Below are 27,820 nucleotides of genomic sequence, written 5' to 3'. Positions count from 1 at the left end.
GGTCACCTAGAGAGAGTGTATACAGAGAAAAGAGAAGAGGTCCCAGGACAGAGCCCTGGGGTACCCCCACAGAGAGATCAATAGAGGAGGAGGAGGTGTTAGCAAAAGAGACACTGAAAGTACGATGGGAGAGGTAGGATGAGATCCAGGATAGAGCTTTGTTCCAAATACCAAGAGTATGGAGAATGTGGAGGAGAAGAGGGTGGTCCACGGTGTCAAATGCTGCAGAGAGGTCGAGTAATATGAGCAGAGTGTAATGACCTCTGTCTTTGGCAGCATGGAGGTCACTCGTTATTTTAGTGAGGGCTGTTTCAGTGGAGTGAGCAGTGCGGAAGCCAGATTGTAGAGGGTCTAGGAAAGAATAGGTGTTGAGAAAATGGAGCAAGCGATAGATTACAAGACGTTCAAGGAGTTTAGAGGCAAAAGGCAGGAGGGAGACAGGTCGATAGTTAGAAAGACAGGTAGGGTCAAGCTTGCTGTTTTTGAGTAATGGTATGACTGTTGCATGTTTGAAGGAGGACGGAAAGGTTCCAGAGCAGAGGGAGGAGGTAAAAATGTGCGTGAGCGTAGGGATTATAGAAGGAGCAAGAGGTTTTAGGAGATGAGAGGGAATGGGGTCAAGAGGGCAAGTGGTAGAGGGAGAGGAGGCGATCAACAGCGACACATCCTCCTCTGAGACAGTGGAAAAAGAGTCAAGGAAGGCAGGAGGAGAGTTAGGAAGAGGTGTAGGATGGGGGGAAGAAACAGAGGGGATGTTCTGCCGTATGGATTCCACCTTTTCCTTAAAATAGTCAGCAAAGTCCTGAGCGGAGATGGAGGAAGGAGAGGCAGCTGAGGGTGGTTTGAGTAGAGTATCAGAGACAGAGAACAGTCGGCGTGGGTTAGACTTGTGCATGACGATTAATGCAGAAAAGTCGGCTTGTTTAGCTTGCGAGAGGGCAGAGGTGAAACAGGACAAACAGCATAAATTTGGAGTGAAGGAAGTCTGCGAGAGTGTGAGATTTCCTCCAGAGGCGATCAGAGGAACGAGTGGAGGAACGCAGCATGCGTGTGTGGGAGTTTAGCCAGGGCCAGCTTATACACTATATCCCCTATACAGACCCTATATCATACGGTGAGCTTATAGACTATATCTCCTATACAAACCCTGTATCATACGGTGGGCTTATACACTATAACCCATATACAAACCCTATATCATACAGTGAGCTTATACACTATATCATACTGTGAGATTATGCGATATATCCCCTATACAAACCCTATATCATGCGGTGAGCTTCTAGACTATATTTCCTATACAAAACCTATATCACACGGTGATCTTATAGACTATATCTTCTATACAAACCCTATATCATATGGTGAGCTTATACACTATATCCTCTATACAAACCCTATATCATACCGTGAGCTTATAGACAATATCTCCTATACAAACCCAATATTTTACGGTGAGCTTATACACTGTATCCCCTATATCATACAGTGAGCTTATACACTATATCTCCTATTAAAAAAACCTATATCATACGGCGATCTTATACACTATCTCCTATATAAACCCTATATCATACGGTGAGCTTATACACTACTGTATATCCCCTATAAAAAGCATATAATATACGTTGGGCTTAAATACTATATCCCATATACAAACCCTGTATCATATGGTGAGATTATACACTATATCCCTTACAAACCCCTATATCATACGGTAAGCTTATGCCCTGTATCCACTATACAAACCCTGTATTATACGGTGATCTTCTATTTCCCCATATACAAATCCTATATCGTACAGTGAGCCTATACACGATATCCCCTATACAAACCATATATCATATGGTGAGCTTATACACTATCTCCTATACAAACCCTATATCATACAGTGAGCTTATACACTATATCGCCTATACAAACCCTATATCATACAGTGAGCTTATACACTATCTCCTATACAAACCCTATATCATACAGTGAGCTTATACACTATATCTCCTATACAAACCCTATATCATACAGTGAGCTTATACACTATATCTCCTATACAAACCCTATATCATACGGTGAGCTTATACACTATCTCCTATACAAACCCTATATCATACAGTTTATCATATATATATGTATATGAGCTTATACACTATATCCCTTATACAGTACCATACGGTTAGCTTATACACAGAATCCCCTATATCATATAGTGAGTTTATACACTAACCCCTATACCATACTGTGAGCTGGTATAGGAGACTATATCCCCTATACCATATACCCTGTACAAAGCATATATCCTACTTTGGGCTTAAATACTACATCCCCTATACTAACCATATATCATATGGAGAGATTATACACTATATCCCCTAAACCATACTGTGGATTTATACACTACTGTATATCCCCTATACAAAGCATATGCATACATTGGACTTAAATACTATACCCCCTATACTAACCCTATATTATATGGTGAGATTATACACTGTATCCACTATACAAACCCTGTATCATATAGTGATCTTCTATATTGTTTCCCATATACATACCCTAATCATACTGTGAGCTTATACACACTATCCCCTATACAAACCCTATAGTATTATTGCCATACACAAGGCAGGCTCCATCCTACACACTGCGACACAGACCGTGGGGGGGAAGATTTGGGGTACAGTACCTGGTTTTCGGGGCGCAAGACAGCCACTCATCATGTTTCTCAAACGTGATCAGGTACGAGGCGATTTCCTACAGAGGAGGAACATTCCATGTATAGTAACGCCGAGTATCTATACACGGATAATGGTCACGCCGCGCTGTATAATGATGCAGAGAATCTATACACTGATAGTGATCACGCCGCGCTGTATAATGATGCAGAGTATCTATACACTGATAATGGTCACGCCGCGCTGTATAATGATGCAGAGTATCTATACACTGATAATGACCACGCCGCGCTGTATAATGATGCAGAGTATCTATACACTGATAGTGATCACGCTGCGCTGTATAACGATGCAGAGTATCTATACACTGATAATGATCACGCCGCGCTGTATAATGATGCAGAGTATCTATACACTGATAGTGATCACACTGCACTGTATAATGATGCAGAGTATCTATACACTGATAGTGATCACGCCGCGCTGTATAATGATGCAGAGTATCTATACACGGATAATGGTCACGCCGCGCTGTATAATGATGCAGAGTATCTATACACTGATAGTGATCACGCCGCGCTGTATAATGATGCAGAGTATCTATACACTGATAATGATCACGCTGCGCTGTATAATGATGCAGAGTATCTATACACTGATAATGATCACGCCGCGCTGTATAATGATGCAGAGTATCTATACACTGATAATGATCACGCCGCGCTGTATAATGATGCAGAGTATCTATACACTGATAGTGATCACGCTGCACTGTATAATGATGCAGAGTATCTATACACTGATAGTGATCACACTGCGCTGTATAATGATGCAGAGTATCTATACACTGATAATGATCACGCCGCGCTGTATAATGATGCAGAGTATCTATACACTGATAATGATCACGCTGCGCTGTATAGTGATGCAGAGTATCTATACACTGATAGTGATCACGCTGCACTGTATAATGATGCAGAGTATCTATACACTGTATAATGATCACGCCGCGCTGTATAATGATGCAGAGTATCTATACACTGATAATGATCACGCCGCGCTGTATAATGATGCAGAGTATCTATACACTGATAGTGATCACGCCGCGCTGTATAATGATGCAGAGTATCTATACACTGATAATGATCACGCCGCGCTGTATAATGATGCAGAGTATCTATACACTGATAGTGATCACGCCGCGCTGTATAATGATGCAGAGTATCTATACACTGATAGTGATCACGCCGCGCTGTATAATGATGCAGAGTATCTATACACTGATAGTGATCACGCCGCGCTGTATAATGATGCAGAGTATCTATACACTGATAATGATCACGCCGCGCTGTATAATGATGCAGAGTATCTATACACTGATAGTGATCACACTGCGCTGTATAATGATGCAGAGTATCTATACACTGATAGTGATCACGCCGCGCTGTATAATGATGCAGAGTATCTATACACTGATAGTGATCACGCCGCGCTGTATAATGATGCAGAGTATCTATACACTGATAGTGATCACGCTGCGCTGTATAATGATGCAGAGTATCTATACACTGATAGTGATCACGCCGCGCTGTATAATGATGCAGAGTATCTATACACTGATAGTGATCACGCTGCGCTGTATAATGATGCAGAGTATCTATACACTGATAGTGATCACGCTGCGCTGTATAATGATGCAGAGTATCTATACACTGATAGTGATCACGCCGCGCTGTATAATGATGCAGAGTATCTATACACTGATAGTGATCACGCTGCGCTGTATAATGATGCAGAGTATCTATACACTGATAGTGATCACGCTGCGCTGTATAATGATGCAGAGTATCTATACACTGATAGTGATCACGCCGCGCTGTATAATGATGCAGAGTATCTATACACTGATAGTGATCACGCCGCGCTGTATAATGATGCAGAGTATCTATACACTGATAATGATCACGCCGCGCTGTATAATGATGCAGAGTATCTATACACTGATAGTGATCACGCCGCGCTGTATAATGATGCAGAGTATCTATACACTGATCGTGATCACGCCGCGCTGTATAATGATGCAGAGTATCTATACACTGATAGTGATCACGCCGCGCTGTATAATGATGCAGAGTATCTATACACTGATAGTGATCACGCCGCGCTGTATAATGATGCAGAGTATCTATACACTGATAATGACCACGCTGCGCTGTATAATGATGCAGAGTATCTATACACTAATAGTGATCACGCCGCGCTGTATAATGATGCTGAGTATCTATACACTGATAGTGATCACGCCGCGCTGTATAATGATGCAGAGTATCTATACACTGATAGTGATCACGCCGCGCTGTATAATGATGCAGAGTATCTATACACTGATAGTGATCACGCCGCGCTGTATAATGATGCAGAGTATCTATACACTGATAATGATCACGCCGCGCTGTATAATGATGCAGAGTATCTATACACTGATAGTGATCACGCAACGCTGTATAATGATGCAGAGTATCTATACACTGATAGTGATCACGCTGCGCTGTATAATGATGCAGAGTATCTATACACTGATAGTGATCACGCCGCGCTGTATAATGATGCAGAGTATCTATACACTGATAATGATCACGCCGCGCTGTATAATGATGCAGAGTATCTATACACTGATAGTGATCACGCCGCGCTGTATAATGATGCAGAGTATCTATACACTGATAATGATCACGCCGCGCTGTATAATGATGCAGAGTATCTATACACTGATAGTGATCACGCCGCGCTGTATAATGATGCAGAGTATCTATACACTGATAGTGATCACGCCGCGCTGTATAATGATGCAGAGTATCTATACACTGATAATGATCACGCCGCGCTGTATAATGATGCAGAGTATCTATACACTGATAATGATCACGCCGCGCTGTATAATGATGCAGAGTATCTATACACTGATAGTGATCACACAGCGCTGTATAATGATGCCGAGTATCTATACACTGATAGTGATCACGCCGCGCTGTATAATGATGCCGAGTATCTATACACTGATAGTGATCACGCCGCGCTGTATAATGATGCCGAGTATCTATACACTGATAGTGATCACGCCGCGCTGTATAATGATGCAGAGTATCTATACACTGATAATGATCACGCCGCGCTGTATAATGATGCAGAGTATCTATACACTGATAGTGATCACGCCGCGCTGTATAATGATGCAGAGTATCTATACACTGATAGTGATCACGCCGCGCTGTATAATGATGCAGAGTATCTATACACTGATAGTGATCACGCTGCGCTGTATAATGATGCAGAGTATCTATACACTGAAAATGATCACGCCGCGCTGTATAATGATGCAGAGTATCTATACACTGATAATGATCACGCCGCGCTGTATAATGATGCAGAGTATCTATACACTGATAATGATCACGCTGCGCTGTATAATGATGCAGAGTATCTATACACTGATAGTGATCACACCGCGCTGTATAATGATGCAGAGTATCTATACACTGATAGTGATCACGCCGCGCTGTATAATGATGCAGAGTATCTATACACTGATAGTGATCACGCCGCGCTGTATAATGATGCAGAGTATCTATACACTGATAATGATCACGCCGCGCTGTATAATGATGCAGAGTATCTATACACTGAAAATGATCACGCCGCGCTGTATAATGATGCAGAGTATCTATACACTGATAGTGATCACGCCGCGCTGTATAATGATGCAGAGTATCTATACACTGATAATGATCACGCCGCGCTGTATAATGATGCAGAGTATCTATACACTAATGATCACGCCGCGCTGTATAATGATGCAGAGTATCTATACACTGATAATGATCACGCCGCGCTGTATAATGATGCAGAGTATCTATACACTGATAGTGATCACGCCGCGCTGTATAATGATGCAGAGTATCTATACACTGATAGTGATCACGCCGCGCTGTATAATGATGCAGAGTATCTATACACTGATAGTGATCACGCTGCCCTGTATAATGATGCAGAGTATCTATACACTGATAATGATCACGCCGCGCTGTATAATGATGCAGAGTATCTATACACTAATGATCACGCCGCGCTGTATAATGATGCAGAGTATCTATACACTGATAATGGTCACGCTGCCCTGTATAATGATGCAGAGTATCTATACACTGATAATGATCACGCTGCGCTGTATAATGATGCAGAGTATCTATACACTGATAATGATCACGCCGCGCTGTATAATGATGCAGAGTATCTATACACTGATAGTGATCACACAGCGCTGTATAATGATGCCGAGTATCTATACACTGATAGTGATCACGCCGCGCTGTATAATGATGCCGAGTATCTATACACTGATAGTGATCACGCCGCGCTGTATAATGATGCCGAGTATCTATACACTGATAGTGATCACGCCGCGCTGTATAATGATGCAGAGTATCTATACACTGATAATGATCACGCCGCGCTGTATAATGATGCAGAGTATCTATACACTGATAGTGATCACGCCGCGCTGTATAATGATGCAGAGTATCTATACACTGATAGTGATCACGCTGCGCTGTATAATGATGCAGAGTATCTATACACTGAAAATGATCACGCCGCGCTGTATAATGATGCAGAGTATCTATACACTGATAATGATCACGCCGCGCTGTATAATGATGCAGAGTATCTATACACTGATAATGATCACGCCGCGCTGTATAATGATGCAGAGTATCTATACACTGATAGTGATCACGCCGCGCTGTATAATAATGCAGAGTATCTATACACTGATAATGATCACGCCGCGCTGTATAATGATGCAGAGTATCTCTATACTGATAGTGATCACGCCGCGCTGTATAATGATGCAGAGTATCTATACACTGATAGTGATCACGCCGCGCTGTATAATGATGCAGAGTATCTATACACTGATAATGATCACACAGCGCTGTATAATGATGCAGAGTATCTATACACTGATAGTGATCACGCCGCGCTGTATAATGATGCAGAGTATCTATACACTGATAGTGATCACGCCGCGCTGTATAATGATGCAGAGTATCTATACACTGATAGTGATCACGCCGCGCTGTATAATGATGCAGAGTATCTATACACTGATAGTGATCACGCTGCGCTGTATAATGATGCAGAGTATCTATACACTGTTAGTATTCACGCTGCGCTGTATAATGATGCAGAGTATCTATACACTGATAGTGATCACGCCGCGCTGTATAATGATGCAGAGTATCTATACACTGATAGTGATCACGCCGCGCTGTATAATGATGCAGAGTATCTATACACTGATAATGATCACACTGCGCTGTATAATGATGCAGAGTATCTATACACTGATAGTGATCACACTGCGCTGTATAATGATGCAGAGTATCTATACACTGATAGTGATCACGCTGCGCTGTATAATGATGCAGAGTATCTATACACTGTTAGTATTCACGCTGCGCTGTATAATGATGCAGAGTATCTATACACTGATAATGATCACGCCGCGCTGTATAATGATGCAGAGTATCTATACACTGATAGTGATCACGCTGCGCTGTATAGTGATGCAGAGTATCTATACACTGATAGTGATCACGCTGCGCTGTATAATGATGCAGAGTATCTATACACTGATAATGATCACACCGCGCTGTATAATGATGCAGAGTATCTATACACTGATAGTGATCACGCCGCGCTGTATAGTGATGCAGAGTATCTATACACTGATAGTGATCACGCTGCGCTGTATAATGATGCAGAGTATCTATACACTGATAGTGATCACGCCGCGCTGTATAATGATGCAGAGTATCTATACACTGATAGTGATCACGCTGCGCTGTATAGTGATGCAGAGTATCTATACACTGATAGTATTCACGCTGCGCTGTATAATGATGCAGAGTATCTATACACTGATAGTGATCACGCCGCGCTGTATAATGATGCAGAGTATCTATACACTGATAATGATCACGCCGCGCTGTATAATGATGCAGAGTATCTATACACTGATAATGATCACGCTGCGCTGTATAATGATGCAGAGTATCTATACACTGATAGTGATCACGCCGCGCTGTATAATGATGCAGAGTATCTATACACTGATAATGATCACGCTGCGCTGTATAATGATGCAGAGTATCTATACACTGATAATGACCACGCTGCGCTGTATAATGATGCAGAGTATCTATACACTGATAGTGATCACGCTGCGCTGTATAATGATGGAGAGTATCTATACACTGATAGTGATCACGCCGCGCTGTATAATGATGCAGAGTATCTATACACTGATAATGATCACACTGCGCTGTATAATGATGCAGAGTATCTATACACTGATAGTGATCACACTGCGCTGTATAATGATGCAGAGTATCTATACACTGATAGTGATCACGCTGCGCTGTATAATGATGCAGAGTATCTATACACTGATAGTGATCACGCTGCGCTGTATAATGATGCAGAGTATCTGTACACTGATAGTGATCACACTGCGCTGTATAATGATGCAGAGTATCTATACACTGATAGTGATCACGCTGCGCTGTATAATGATGCAGAGTATCTATACACTGATAGTGATCACGCCGCGCTGTATAATGATGCAGAGTATCTATACACTGTTAGTATTCACGCTGCGCTGTATAATGATGCAGAGTATCTATACACTGATAATGATCACACTGCGCTGTATAATAATGCAGAGTATCTATACACTGATAGTGATCACGCCGCGCTGTATAATGATGCAGAGTATCTATACACTGATAGTGATCACGCCGCGCTGTATAATGATGCAGAGTATCTATACACTGTTAGTATTCACGCTGCGCTGTATAATGATGCAGAGTATCTATACACTGATAATGATCACGCTGCGCTGTATAATGATGCAGAGTATCTATACACTGATAGTGATCACGCTGCGCTGTATAATGATGCAGAGTATCTATACACTGATAATGATCACGCCGCGCTGTATAATGATGCAGAGTATCTATACACTGAAAATGATCACGCCGCGCTGTATAATGATGCAGAGTATCTATACACTGAAAATGATCACGCCGCGCTGTATAATGATGCAGAGTATCTATACACTGATAGTGATCACGCTGCGCTGTATAATGATGCAGAGTATCTATACACTGATAATGATCACGCTGCGCTGTATAATGATGCAGAGTATCTATACACTGATAATGATCACGCTGCGCTGTATAATGATGCAGAGTATCTATACACTGATAGTGATCACGCCGCGCTGTATAATGATGCAGAGTATCTATACACTGATAGTGATCACGCTGCGCTGTATAATGATGCTGAGTATCTATACACTGATAATGATCACGCTGCGCTGTATAATGATGCAGAGTATCTATACACTGATAGTGATCACGCCGCGCTGTATAATGATGCAGAGTATCTATACACTGATAGTGATCACGCCGCGCTGTATAATGATGCTGAGTATCTATACACTGATAATGATCACGCTGCGCTGTATAATGATGCAGAGTATCTATACACTGATAGTGATCACGCCGCGCTGTATAATGATGCAGAGTATCTATACACTGATAGTGATCACGCTGCGCTGTATAATGATGCAGAGTATCTATACACTGATAATGATCACGCCGCGCTGTATAATGATACAGAGTATCTATACACTGATAGTGATCACACTGCGCTGTATAATGATGCAGAGTATCTATACACTGATAGTGATCACACCGCGCTATATAATGATGCAGAGTATCTATACACTGATAATGATCACGCTGCCCTGTATAATGATGCAGAGTATCTATACACTGATAGTGATCACGCTGCGCTGTATAATGATGCAGAGTATCTATACACTGATAATGATCACACTGCGCTGTATAATGATGCAGAGTATCTATACACTGATAGTGATCACGCCGCGCTGTATAATGATGCAGAGTATCTATACACTGATAGTGATCACACTGCGCTGTATAATGATGCAGAGTATCTATACACTGATAATGATCACACAGCGCTGTATAATGATGCAGAGTATCTATACACTGATAGTGATCACGCCGCACTGTATAATGATGCAGAGTATCTATACACTGATAGTGATCACGCTGCGCTGTATAATGATGCAGAGTATCTATACACTGATAGTGATCACGCTGCGCTGTATAATGATGCAGAGTATCTATACACTGATAGTGATCACACCGCACTGTATAATGATGCAGAGTATCTATACACTGATAGTGATCACGCCGCGCTGTATAATGATGCAGAGTATCTATACACTGATAGTGATCACGCCGCGCTGTATAATGATGCAGAGTATCTATACACTGATAATGATCACGCCGCGCTGTATAATGATGCAGAGTATCTATACACTGATAATGATCACGCCGCGCTGTATAATGATGCAGAGTATCTATACACTGATAATGATCACACTGCGCTGTATAATGATGCAGAGTATCTATACACTGATAGTGATCACGCCGCGCTGTATAATGATGCAGAGTATCTATACACTGATAGTGATCACACCGCACTGTATAATGATGCAGAGTATCTATACACTGATAGTGATCACGCCGCGCTGTATAATGATGCAGAGTATCTATACACTGATAGTGATCACGCTGCGCTGTATAATGATGCAGAGTATCTATACACTGATAATGATCACGCCGCGCTGTATAATGATGCAGAGTATCTATACACTGATAATGATCACGCCGCGCTGTATAATGATGCAGAGTATCTATACACTGATAGTGATCACGCTGCGCTGTATAATGATGCAGAGTATCTATACACTGATAATGATCACGCCGCGCTGTATAATGATGCAGAGTATCTATACACTGATAGTGATCACACTGCGCTGTATAATGATGCAGAGTATCTATACACTGATAGTGATCACGCCGCGCTGTATAATGATGCAGAGTATCTATACACTGATAATGATCACGCCGCGCTGTATAATGATGCAGAGTATCTATACACTGATAGTGATCACGCCGCGCTGTATAATGATGCAGAGTATCTATACACTGATAGTGATCACGCTGCGCTGTATAATGATGCTGAGTATCTATACACTGATAGTGATCACACTGCGCTGTATAATGATGCAGAGTATCTATACACTGATAATGATCACGCCGCGCTGTATAATGATGCAGAGTATCTATACACTGATAGTGATCACACAGCGCTGTATAATGATGCAGAGTATCTATACACTGATAATGATCACGCCGCGCTGTATAATGATGCAGAGTATCTATACACTGATAGTGATCACGCTGCGCTGTATAATGATGCAGAGTATCTATACGCTGATAATGATCACGCCGCGCTGTATAATGATGCAGAGTATCTATACACTGATAGTGATCACACAGCGCTGTATAATGATGCAGAGTATCTATACACTGATAGTGATCACGCCGCGCTGTATAATGATGCAGAGTATCTATACACTGATAGTGATCACGCCGCGCTGTATAATGATGCAGAGTATCTATACACTGATAGTGATCACGCCGCGCTGTATAATGATGCAGAGTATCTATACACTGATAGTGATCACGCCGCGCTGTATAATGATGCAGAGTATCTATACACTGATAGTGATCACACTGCGCTGTATAATGATGCAGAGTATCTATACACTGATAGTGATCACGCCGCGCTGTATAATGATGCAGAGTATCTATACACTGATAGTGATCACGCCGCGCTGTATAATGATGCAGAGTATCTATACACTGATAGTGATCACGCCGCGCTGTATAATGATGCAGAGTATCTATACACTGATAGTGATCACGCTGCGCTGTATAATGATGCAGAGTATCTATACACTGTTAGTATTCACGCTGCGCTGTATAATGATGCAGAGTATCTATACACTGATAGTGATCACGCCGCGCTGTATAATGATGCAGAGTATCTATACACTGATAATGATCACGCTGCGCTGTATAGTGATGCAGAGTATCTATACACTGATAGTGATCACGCCGCGCTGTATAATGATGCAGAGTATCTATACACTGATAGTGATCACGCCGCGCTGTATAATGATGCAGAGTATCTATACACTGATAATGATCACACTGCGCTGTATAATGATGCAGAGTATCTATACACTGATAATGATCACACTGCGCTGTATAATGATGCAGAGTATCTATACACTGATAATGATCACACAGCGCTGTATAATGATGCAGAGTATCTATACACTGATAATGATCACGCCGCGCTGTATAATGATGCAGAGTATCTATACACTGATAGTGATCACGCCGCACTGTATAATGATGCAGAGTATCTATACACTGATAGTGATCACGCTGCGCTGTATAATGATGCAGAGTATCTATACACTGATAGTGATCACGCTGCGCTGTATAATGATGCAGAGTATCTATACACTGATAGTGATCACACCGCACTGTATAATGATGCAGAGTATCTATACACTGATAGTGATCACGCCGCGCTGTATAATGATGCAGAGTATCTATACACTGATAGTGATCACGCCGCGCTGTATAATGATGCAGAGTATCTATACACTGATAATGATCACGCCGCGCTGTATAATGATGCAGAGTATCTATACACTGATAATGATCACGCCGCGCTGTATAATGATGCAGAGTATCTATACACTGATAATGATCACACTGCGCTGTATAATGATGCAGAGTATCTATACACTGATAGTGATCACGCCGCGCTGTATAATGATGCAGAGTATCTATACACTGATAGTGATCACACCGCACTGTATAATGATGCAGAGTATCTATACACTGATAGTGATCACGCCGCGCTGTATAATGATGCAGAGTATCTATACACTGATAGTGATCACGCTGCGCTGTATAATGATGCAGAGTATCTATACACTGATAATGATCACGCCGCGCTGTATAATGATGCAGAGTATCTATACACTGATAATGATCACGCCGCGCTGTATAATGATGCAGAGTATCTATACACTGATAGTGATCACGCTGCGCTGTATAATGATGCAGAGTATCTATACACTGATAATGATCACGCCGCGCTGTATAATGATGCAGAGTATCTATACACTGATAGTGATCACACTGCGCTGTATAATGATGCAGAGTATCTATACACTGATAGTGATCACGCCGCGCTGTATAATGATGCAGAGTATCTATACACTGATAATGATCACGCCGCGCTGTATAATGATGCAGAGTATCTATACACTGATAGTGATCACGCCGCGCTGTATAATGATGCAGAGTATCTATACACTGATAGTGATCACGCTGCGCTGTATAATGATGCTGAGTATCTATACACTGATAGTGATCACACTGCGCTGTATAATGATGCAGAGTATCTATACACTGATAATGATCACGCCGCGCTGTATAATGATGCAGAGTATCTATACACTGATAGTGATCACACAGCGCTGTATAATGATGCAGAGTATCTATACACTGATAGTGATCACGCCGCGCTGTATAATGATGCAGAGTATCTATACGCTGATAATGATCACGCCGCGCTGTATAATGATGCAGAGTATCTATACACTGATAGTGATCACACAGCGCTGTATAATGATGCAGAGTATCTATACACTGATAGTGATCACGCCGCGCTGTATAATGATGCAGAGTATCTATACACTGATAGTGATCACGCCGCGCTGTATAATGATGCAGAGTATCTATACACTGATAGTGATCACGCCGCGCTGTATAATGATGCAGAGTATCTATACACTGATAGTGATCACGCCGCGCTGTATAATGATGCAGAGTATCTATACACTGATAGTGATCACACTGCGCTGTATAATGATGCAGAGTATCTATACACTGATAGTGATCACGCCGCGCTGTATAATGATGCAGAGTATCTATACACTGATAGTGATCACGCCGCGCTGTATAATGATGCAGAGTATCTATACACTGATAGTGATCACGCCGCGCTGTATAATGATGCAGAGTATCTATACACTGATAGTGATCACGCTGCGCTGTATAATGATGCAGAGTATCTATACACTGTTAGTATTCACGCTGCGCTGTATAATGATGCAGAGTATCTATACACTGATAGTGATCACGCCGCGCTGTATAATGATGCAGAGTATCTATACACTGATAGTGATCACGCCGCGCTGTATAATGATGCAGAGTATCTATACACTGATAATGATCACACTGCGCTGTATAATGATGCAGAGTATCTATACACTGATAATGATCACACTGCGCTGTATAATGATGCAGAGTATCTATACACTGGTAATGATCACGCCGCGCTGTATAATGATGCAGAGTATCTATACACTGATAATGATCACACTGCGCTGTATAATGATGCAGAGTATCTATACACTGATAATGATCACGCTGCGCTGTATAATGATGCAGAGTATCTATACACTGATAATGATCACACCGCGCTGTATAATGATGCAGAGTATCTATACACTGATAGTGATCACACTGCGCTGTATAATGATGCAGAGTATCTATACACTGATAGTGATCACGCTGCGCTGTATAATGATGCAGAGTATCTATACACTGTTAGTATTCACGCTGCGCTGTATAATGATGCAGAGTATCTATACACTGATAATGATCACGCCGCGCTGTATAATGATGCAGAGTATCTATACACTGATAGTGATCACGCTGCGCTGTATAGTGATGCAGAGTATCTATACACTGATAGTGATCACGCTGCGCTGTATAATGATGCAGAGTATCTATACACTGATAATGATCACACAGCGCTGTATAATGATGCAGAGTATCTATACACTGATAGTGATCACACCGCGCTGTATAATGATGCAGAGTATCTATACACTGATAATGATCACGCCGCGCTGTATAATGATGCAGAGTATCTATACACTGATAATGATCACGCTGCGCTGTATAATGATGCAGAGTATCTATACACTGATAGTGATCACGCCGCGCTGTATAATGATGCAGAGTATCTATACACTGATAATGATCACGCTGCGCTGTATAATGATGCAGAGTATCTATACACTGATAATGACCACGCTGCGCTGTATAATGATGCAGAGTATCTATACACTGATAGTGATCACGCTGCGCTGTATAATGATGGAGAGTATCTATACACTGATAGTGATCACGCCGCGCTGTATAATGATGCAGAGTATCTATACACTGATAATGATCACGCCACGCTGTATAATGATGCAGAGTATCTATACACTGATAATGATCACACTGCGCTGTATAATGATGCAGAGTATCTATACACTGATAGTGATCACGCTGCGCTGTATAATGATGCAGAGTATCTATACACTGATAATGATCACACTGCGCTGTATAATGATGCAGAGTATCTATACACTGATAGTGATCACACTGCGCTGTATAATGATGCAGAGTATCTATACACTGATAGTGATCACGCTGCGCTGTATAATGATGCAGAGTATCTATACACTGATAGTGATCACGCTGCGCTGTATAATGATGCAGAGTATCTGTACACTGATAGTGATCACACTGCGCTGTATAATGATGCAGAGTATCTATACACTGATAGTGATCACGCTGCGCTGTATAATGATGCAGAGTATCTATACACTGATAGTGATCACGCCGCGCTGTATAATGATGCAGAGTATCTATACACTGTTAGTATTCACGCTGCGCTGTATAATGATGCAGAGTATCTATACACTGATAATGATCACGCTGCGCTGTATAATGATACAGAGTATCTATACACTGATAATGATCACGCCGCGCTGTATAATAATGCAGAGTATCTATACACTGATAGTGATCACGCCGCGCTGTATAATGATGCAGAGTATCTATACACTGATAGTGATCACGCCGCGCTGTATAATGATGCAGAGTATCTATACACTGTTAGTATTCACGCTGCGCTGTATAATGATGCAGAGTATCTATACACTGATAATGATCACGCTGCGCTGTATAATGATGCAGAGTATCTATACACTGATAGTGATCACGCTGCGCTGTATAATGATGCAGAGTATCTATACACTGATAATGATCACGCCGCGCTGTATAATGATGCAGAGTATCTATACACTGAAAATGATCACGCCGCGCTGTATAATGATGCAGAGTATCTATACACTGATAGTGATCACGCTGCACTGTATAATGATGCTGAGTATCTATACACTGATAATGATCACGCCGCGCTGTATAATGATGCAGAGTATCTATACACTGATAGTGATCACGCCGCGCTGTATAATGATGCAGAGTATCTATACACTGATAGTGATCACGCCGTGCTGTATAATGATGCAGAGTATCTATACACTGAAAATGATCACGCCGCGCTGTATAATGATGCAGAGTATCTATACACTGATAATGATCACGCTGCGCTGTATAATGATGCAGAGTATCTATACACTGATAGTGATCACGCCGCGCTGTATAATGATGCAGAGTATCTATACACTGATAGTGATCACGCTGCGCTGTATAATGATGCTGAGTATCTATACACTGATAATGATCACGCTGCGCTGTATAATGATGCAGAGTATCTATACACTGATAGTGATCACGCCGCGCTGTATAATGATGCAGAGTATCTATACACTGATAGTGATCACGCCGCGCTGTATAATGATGCTGAGTATCTATACACTGATAATGATCACGCTGCGCTGTATAATGATGCAGAGTATCTATACACTGATAGTGATCACGCCGCGCTGTATAATGATGCAGAGTATCTATACACTGATAGTGATCACGCTGCGCTGTATAATGATGCAGAGTATCTATACACTGATAATGATCACGCCGCGCTGTATAATGATGCAGAGTATCTATACACTGATAATGATCACGCTGCGCTGTGCGCTGTATAATGATGCAGAGTATCTATACACTGATAGTGATCACGCCGCGCTGTATAATGATGCAGAGTATCTATACACTGATAGTGATCACGCTGCGCTGTATAATGATGCAGAGTATCTATACACTGATAGTGATCACGCCGCGCTGTATAATGATGCTGAGTATCTATACACTGATAGTGATCACGCCGCGCTGTATAGTGGTGCTGAGTATCTATACACTGATAGTGATCACGCCGTGCTGTATAATGATACAGAGTATCTATACACTGATAGTGATCACACTGCGCTGTATAATGATGCAGAGTATCTATACACTGATAGTGATCACACCGCGCTATATAATGATGCAGAGTATCTATACACTGATAATGATCACGCTGCCCTGTATAATGATGCAGAGTATCTATACACTGATAGTGATCACGCTGCACTGTATAATGATGCAGAGTATCTATACACTGATAATGATCACACTGCGCTGTATAATGATGCAGAGTATCTATACACTGATAGTGATCACGCTGCGCTGTATAATGATGCAGAGTATCTATACACTGATAGTGATCACGCTGCGCTGTATAATGATGCAGAGTATCTATACACTGATAATGATCACACTGCGCTGTATAATGATGCAGAGTATCTATACACTGATAGTGATCACGCCGCGCTGTATAATGATGCAGAGTATCTATACACTGATAATGATCACGCCGCGCTGTATAATGATGCAGAGTATCTATACACTGATAGTGATCACGCTGCGCTGTATAATGATGCAGAGTATCTATACACTGATAGTGATCACGCCGCGCTGTATAATGATGCAGAGTATCTATACACTGATAGTGATCACGCTGCGCTGTATAATGATGCAGAGTATCTATACACTGATAGTGATCACGCTGCGCTGTATAATGATGCAGAGTATCTATACACTGATAGTGATCACACCGCACTGTATAATGATGCAGAGTATCTATACACTGATAGTGATCACGCCGCGCTGTATAATGATGCAGAGTATCTATACACTGATAGTGATCACGCCGCGCTGTATAATGATGCAGAGTATCTATACACTGATAATGATCACGCCGCGCTGTATAATGATGCAGAGTATCTATACACTGATAATGATCACGCCGCGCTGTATAATGATGCAGAGTATCTATACACTGATAATGATCACACTGCGCTGTATAATGATGCAGAGTATCTATACACTGATAGTGATCACGCCGCGCTGTATAATGATGCAGAGTATCTATACACTGATAGTGATCACACCGCGCTGTATAATGATGCAGAGTATCTATACACTGATAGTGATCACGCCGCGCTGTATAATGATGCAGAGTATCTATACACTGATAGTGATCACACCGCACTGTATAATGATGCAGAGTATCTATACACTGATAGTGATCACGCCGCGCTGTATAATGATGCAGAGTATCTATACACTGATAGTGATCACGCCGCGCTGTATAATGATGCAGAGTATCTATACACTGATAATGATCACGCCGCGCTGTATAATGATGCAGAGTATCTATACACTGATAATGATCACGCCGCGCTGTATAATGATGCAGAGTATCTATACACTGATAATGATCACACTGCGCTGTATAATGATGCAGAGTATCTATACACTGATAGTGATCACGCCGCGCTGTATAATGATGCAGAGTATCTATACACTGATAGTGATCACGCCGCGCTGTATAATGATGCAGAGTATCTATACACTGATAGTGATCACGCCGCGCTGTATAATGATGCAGAGTATCTATACACTGATAATGATCACGCCGCGCTGTATAATGATGCAGAGTATCTATACACTGATAATGATCACACTGCGCTGTATAATGATGCAGAGTATCTATACACTGATAGTGATCACGCCGCGCTGTATAATGATGCAGAGTATCTATACACTGATAATGATCACGCCGCGCTGTATAATGATGCAGAGTATCTATACACTGATAGTGATCACGCTGCGCTGTATAATGATGCAGAGTATCTATACACTGATAGTGATCACGCCGCGCTGTATAATGATGCAGAGTATCTATACACTGATAGTGATCACGCTGCGCTGTATAATGATGCAGAGTATCTATACACTGATAGTGATCACGCAGCGCTGTATAATGATGCAGAGTATCTATACACTGATAGTGATCACGCCGCGCTGTATAATGATGCAGAGTATCTATACACTGATAATGATCACGCCGCGCTGTATAATGATGCAGAGTATCTATACACTGATAGTGATCACGCTGCGCTGTATAATGATGCAGAGTATCTATACACTGATAATGATCACGCCGCGCTGTATAATGATGCAGAGTATCTATACACTGATAGTGATCACACTGCGCTGTATAATGATGCAGAGTATCTATACACTGATAGTGATCACGCCGCGCTGTATAATGATGCAGAGTATCTATACACTGATAATGATCACGCCGCGCTGTATAATGATGCAGAGTATCTATACACTGATAGTGATCACACAGCGCTGTATAATGATGCAGAGTATCTATACACTGATAGTGATCACGCTGCGCTGTATAATGATGCAGAGTATCTATACGCTGATAATGATCACGCCGCGCTGTATAATGATGCAGAGTATCTATACACTGATAGTGATCACACAGCGCTGTATAATGATGCAGAGTATCTATACACTGATAGTGATCACGCCGCGCTGTATAATGATGCAGAGTATCTATACACTGATAGTGATCACGCCGCGCTGTATAATGATGCAGAGTATCTATACACTGATAGTGATCACGCCGCGCTGTATAATGATGCAGAGTATCTATACACTGATAGTGATCACGCTGCGCTGTATAATGATGCAGAGTATCTATACACTGATAATGATCACGCCGCGCTGTATAATGATGCAGAGTATCTATACACTGATAATGATCACGCTGCGCTGTATAATGATGCAGAGTATCTATACACTGATAGTGATCACACAGCGCTGTATAATGATGCAGAGTATCTATACACTGATAATGATCACGCTGCGCTGTATAATGATGCAGAGTATCTATACACTGATAATGATCACGCTGCGCTGTATAATGATGCAGAGTATCTATACACTGATAATGATCCCGCTGCGCTGTATAATGATGCAGAGTATCTATACACTGATAATGATCACGCCGCGCTGTATAATGATGCAGAGTATCTATACACTGATAACGATCACGCCGCGCTGTATAATGATGCAGAGTATCTATACACTGATAACGATCACGCCGCGCTGTATAATGATGCAGAGTATCTATACACTGATAGTGATCACGCCGCGCTGTATAATGATGCAGAGTATCTATACACTGATAGTGATCACGCCGCGCTGTATAATGATGCAGAGTATCTATACACTGATAGTGATCACGCCGCGCTGTATAATGATGCAGAGTATCTATACACTGATAGTGATCACGCCGCGCTGTATAATGATGCAGAGTATCTATACACTGATAGTGATCACGCTGCGCTGTATAATGATGCAGAGTATCTATACACTGATAATGATCACGCCGCGCTGTATAATGATGCAGAGTATCTATACACTGATAATGATCACGCTGCGCTGTATAATGATGCAGAGTATCTATACACTGATAGTGATCACACAGCGCTGTATAATGATGCAGAGTATCTATACACTGATAATGATCACGCTGCGCTGTATAATAATGCAGAGTATCTATACACTGATAACGATCACGCCGCGCTGTATAATGATGCAGAGTATCTATACACTGATAATGATCACGCCGCGCTGTATAATGATGCAGAGTATCTATACACTGATAATGATCACGCCGCGCTGTATAATGATGCAGAGTATCTATTCACTGATAGTGATCACACTGCGCTGTATAATGATGCAGAGTATCTATACACTGATAATGATCACGCCGCGCTGTATAATGATGCAGAGTATCTATACACTGATAGTGATCACGCCGCGCTGTATAATGATGCAGAGTATCTATACACTGATAGTGATCACGCCGCGCTGTATAATGATGCAGAGTATCTATACACTGATAATGATCACGCCGCGCTGTATAATGATGCAGAGTATCTATACACTGATAATGATCACACTGCGCTGTATAATGATGCAGAGTATCTATACACTGATAATGATCACGCCGCGCTGTATAATGATGCAGAGTATCTATACACTGATAATGATCACTCCGCACTGTATAATGATGCAGAGTATCTATACACTGATAGTGATCACTCCGCGTTGTATAATGATGCAGAGTATCTATACACTGATAATGATCACGCCGCGCTGTATAATGATGCAGAGTATCTATACACTGATAATGATCACGCCGCGCTGTATAATGATGCAGAGTATCTATACACTGATAATGATCACACTGCGCTGTATAATGATGCAGAGTATCTATACACTGATAATGATCACGCCGCGCTGTATAATGATGCAGAGTATCTATACACTGATAATGATCACACTGCGCTGTATAATGATGCAGAGTATCTATACACTGATAATGATCACGCCGCGCTGTATAATGATGCAGAGTATCTATACACTGATAATGATCACACTGCGCTGTATAATGATGCAGAGTATCTATACACTGATAGTGATCACGCCGCGCTGTATAATGATGCAGAGTATCTATACACTGATAGTGATCACTCCGCGTTGTATAATGATGCAGAGTATCTATACACTGATAATGATCACGCTGCGCTGTATAATAATGCAGAGTATCTATACACTGATAATGATCACACTGCGCTGTATAATGATGCAGAGTATCTATACACTGATAGTGATCACGCCGCGCTGTATAATGATGCAGAGTATCTATACACTGATAATGATCACGCCGCGCTGTATAATGATGCAGAGTATCTATACACTGATAATGATCACACTGCGCTGTATAATGATGCAGAGTATCTATACACTGATAATGATCACGCCGCGCTGTATAATGATGCAGAGTATCTATACACTGATAGTGATCACACAGCGCTGTATAATGATGCAGAGTATCTATACACTGATAGTGATCACGCCGCGCTGTATAATGATGCAGAGTATCTATACACTGATAATGATCACGCCGCGCTGTATAATGATGCAGAGTATCTATACACTGATAGTGATCACGCTGCGCTGTATAATGATGCAGAGTATCTATACACTGATAGTGATCACGCTGCGCTGTATAATGATGCAGAGTATCTATACACTGATAGTGATCACGCTGCACTGTATAATGATGCAGAGTATCTATACACTGATAATGATCACACTGCGCTGTATAATGATGCAGAGTATCTATACACTGATAGTGATCACGCCGCGCTGTATAATGATGCAGAGTATCTATACACTGATAGTGATCACACCGCGCTGTATAATGATGCAGAGTATCTATACACTGATAGTGATCACACCGCGCTGTATAATGATGCAGAGTATCTATACACTGATAATGATCACGCCGCGCTGTATAATGATGCAGAGTATCTATACACTGATAGTGATCACACTGCACTGTATAATGATGCAGAGTATCTATACACTGATAGTGATCACGCCGCGCTGTATAATGATGCAGAGTATCTATACACTGATAGTGATCACACCGCGCTATATAATGATGCAGAGTATCTATACACTGATAGTGATCACGCCGCGCTGTATAATGATGCAGAGTATCTATACACTGATAGTGATCACGCTGCGCTGTATAATGATGCAGAGTATCTATACACTGATAGTGATCACGCCGCGCTGTATAATGATGCAGAGTATCTATACACTGATAATGATCACACAGCGCTGTATAATGATGCAGAGTATCTATACACTGATAGTGATCACGCCGCACTGTATAATGATGCAGAGTATCTATACACTGATAGTGATCACTCCGCGCTGTATAATGATGCAGAGTATCTATACACTGATAATGATCACGCTGCGCTGTATAATGATGCAGAGTATCTATACACTGATAATGATCACACCGCGCTGTATAATGATGCAGAGTATCTATACACTGATAATGATCACGCTGCGCTGTATAATGATGCAGAGTATCTATACACTGATAATGATCACGCCGCGCTGTATAATGATGCAGAGTATCTATACACTGATAATGATCACGCCGCGCTGTATAATGATGCAGAGTATCTATACACTGATAATGATCACGCCGCACTGTATAATGATGCAGAGTATCTATACACTGATAATGATCACGCCGCGCTGTATAATGATGCAGAGTATCTATACACTGATAATGATCACGCCGCACTGTATAATGATGCAGAGTATCTATACACTGATAATGATCACGCCGCGCTGTATAATGATGCAGAGTATCTATACACTGATAGTGATCACACCGCACTGTATAATGATGCAGAGTATCTATACACTGATAATGATCACACAGCGCTGTATAATGATGCAGAGTATCTATACACTGATAGTGATCACGCTGCGCTGTATAATGATGCAGAGTATCTATACACTGATAATGATCACGCCGCGCTGTATAATGATGCAGAGTATCTATACACTGATAGTGATCACACCGCACTGTATAATGATGCAGAGTATCTATACACTGATAATGATCACACAGCGCTGTATAATGATGCAGAGTATCTATACACTGATAGTGATCACGCTGCGCTGTATAATGATGCAGAGTATCTATACACTGATAGTGATCACGCTGCGCTGTATAATGATGCAGAGTATCTATACACTGATAGTGATCACGCTGCGCTGTATAATGATGCAGAGTATCTATACACTGATAGTGATCACACCGCACTGTATAATGATGCAGAGTATCTATACACTGATAATGATCACACAGCGCTGTATAATGATGCAGAGTATCTATACACTGATAATGATCACGCCGCGCTGTATAATGATGCAGAGTATCTATACACTGATAATGATCACGCCGCGCTGTATAATGATGCAGAGTATCTATACACTGATAATGATCACTCCGCGCTGTATAATGATGCAGAGTATCTATACACTGATAGTGATCACGCCGCGCTGTATAATGATGCAGAGTATCTATACATTGATAATGATCACGCCGCGCTGTATAATGATGCAGAGTATCTATACACTGATAATGATCACGCCGCGCTGTATAATGATGCAGAGTATCTATACACTGATAATGATCACGCCGCGCTGTATAATGATGCAGAGTATCTATACACTGATAGTGATCACGCCGCGCTGTATAATGATGCAGAGTATCTATACACTGATAGTGATCACGCCGCGCTGTATAATGATGCAGAGTATCTATACACTGATAGTGATGACGCTGCGCTGTATAATAATGCAGAGTATCTATACACTGATAGTGATCACGCCGCGCTGTATAATGATGCAGAGTATCTATACACTGATAGTGATCACGCCGCGCTGTATAATGATGCAGAGTATCTATACACCGATAGTGATCACGCCGCCCTGTATAATGATGCAGAGTATCTATACACTGATAATGATCACGCTGCGCTGTATAATGATGCAGAGTATCTATACACTGATAATGATCACGCCGCGCTGTATAATGATGCAGAGTATCTATACACTGATAGTGATCACACCGCACTGTATAATGATGCAGAGTATCTATACACTGATAATGATCACACAGCGCTGTATAATGATGCAGAGTATCTATACACTGATAGTGATCACGCTGCGCTGTATAATGATGCAGAGTATCTATACACTGATAGTGATCACGCTGCGCTGTATAATGATGCAGAGTATCTATACACTGATAGTGATCACGCTGCGCTGTATAATGATGCAGAGTATCTATACACTGATAGTGATCACACCGCACTGTATAATGATGCAGAGTATCTATACACTGATAATGATCACACAGCGCTGTATAATGATGCAGAGTATCTATACACTGATAATGATCACGCCGCGCTGTATAATGATGCAGAGTATCTATACACTGATAATGATCACGCCGCGCTGTATAATGATGCAGAGTATCTATACACTGATAATGATCACTCCGCGCTGTATAATGATGCAGAGTATCTATACACTGATAGTGATCACGCCGCGCTGTATAATGATGCAGAGTATCTATACATTGATAATGATCACGCCGCGCTGTATAATGATGCAGAGTATCTATACACTGATAATGATCACGCCGCGCTGTATAATGATGCAGAGTATCTATACACTGATAATGATCACGCCGCGCTGTATAATGATGCAGAGTATCTATACACTGATAGTGATCACGCCGCGCTGTATAATGATGCAGAGTATCTATACACTGATAGTGATCACGCCGCGCTGTATAATGATGCAGAGTATCTATACACTGATAGTGATGACGCTGCGCTGTATAATAATGCAGAGTATCTATACACTGATAGTGATCACGCCGCGCTGTATAATGATGCAGAGTATCTATACACTGATAGTGATCACGCCGCGCTGTATAATGATGCAGAGTATCTATACACTGATAATGATCACGCCGCGCTGTATAATGATGCTGAGTATCTATACACTGATAGTGATCACACTGCGCTGTATAATGATGCAGAGTATCTATACACTGATAATGATCACGCTGCCCTGTATAATGATGCAGAGTATCTATACACTGATAGTGATCACGCCGCGCTGTATAATGATGCAGAGTATCTATACACTGATAGTGACCACGCCGCGCTGTATAATGATGCAGAGTATCTATACACTGATAGTGATCACGCCGCGCTGTATAATGATGCAGAGTATCTATACACTAATAGTGATCACGCCGCGCTGTATAATGATGCAGAGTATCTATACACTGATAGTGATCACGCCGTGCTGTATAATGATGCAGAGTATCTATACACTGATAGTGATCACGCCGCGCTGTATAATGATGCAGAGTATCTATACACTGATAGTGATCACGCTGCGCTGTATAATGATGCAGAGTATCTATACACTGATAATGATCACGCCGCGCTGTATAATGATGCAGAGTATCTATACACTGATAATGATCACGCCGCGCTGTATAATGATGCAGAGTATCTATACACTGATAATGATCACACTGCGCTGTATAATGATGCAGAGTATCTATACACTGATAGTGATCACGCTGCGCTGTATAATGATGCAGAGTATCTATACACTGATAATGATCACACTGCGCTGTATAATGATGCAGAGTATCTATACACTGATAGTGATCACGCTGCACTGTATAATGATGCAGAGTATCTATACACTGATAGTGATCACGCTGCACTGTATAATGATGCAGAGTATCTATACACTGATAGTGATCACACGCTGCGCTGTATAATGATGCAGAGTATCTATACATTGATAATGATCACGCCGCGCTGTATAATGATGTAGAGTATCTATACACTGATAATGATCACGCCGCGCTGTATAATGATGCAGAGTATCTATACACTGATAATGATCACGCTGCGCTGTATAATGATGCAGAGTATCTATACACTGATAGTGATCACGCCGCGCTGTATAATGATGCAGAGTATCTATACACTGATAATGATCACGCCGCGCTGTATAATGATGCAGAGTATCTATACACTGATAGTGATCACACGCTGCGCTGTAGAATGATGCAGAGTATCTATACACTGATAGTGATCACGCTGCGCTGTATAACGATGCAGAGTATCTATACACTGATAATGAACACGCCGCGCTGTATAATGATGCAGAGTATCTGTACATTAAGCATGCGTTTTGCGGTGGCTGGTGATACACGGCACTGCTATACAGCTGTGTGGCCTGACCTCGTTGGTGTTCCAGCGCAGGCGGTCCTTGGGCAGGGCGGGGCACTTGGGTAAACACTCCAGCAGTTTCTTGGGTAAAAAAACTTTGATGTGGTGGTTGTTCTCTAAAAACAGGAGACGCGGGAGAAGTAAAGATGGCGGCTCCCACGCGGGAGAAGTAAAGATGGCGGCTCCCACGCCGGAT

The 27,820-nt window shown here is 41.7% G+C and overlaps 1 protein-coding gene across 1 annotated transcript in view; it reads right to left on the bottom strand.

The window, feature by feature from the left end:
- Window positions 1–27,816, bottom strand: part of CAMTA2 (calmodulin binding transcription activator 2) — a gene marked incomplete at its 5' end in the record, with an annotated part of 55,556 nt that extends 27,740 nt beyond the window's left edge. The window contains 2 exon segments of the mRNA XM_075582170.1: window positions 2,684–2,751; window positions 27,637–27,816. Coding sequence (XP_075438285.1) covers window positions 2,684–2,751; window positions 27,637–27,816 — 248 coding nt within the window.
- Window positions 27,817–27,820: the final 4 nt, after the last annotated feature.

The sequence above is a fragment of the Ascaphus truei genome, unplaced genomic scaffold, assembly GCF_040206685.1.
Source record: "Ascaphus truei isolate aAscTru1 unplaced genomic scaffold, aAscTru1.hap1 HAP1_SCAFFOLD_1962, whole genome shotgun sequence".
NCBI lineage: Eukaryota > Metazoa > Chordata > Amphibia > Anura > Ascaphidae > Ascaphus > Ascaphus truei.
Note: the sequence above shows the minus strand (reverse complement) of the source record. Positions and strands in the feature narration are given on the sequence as shown.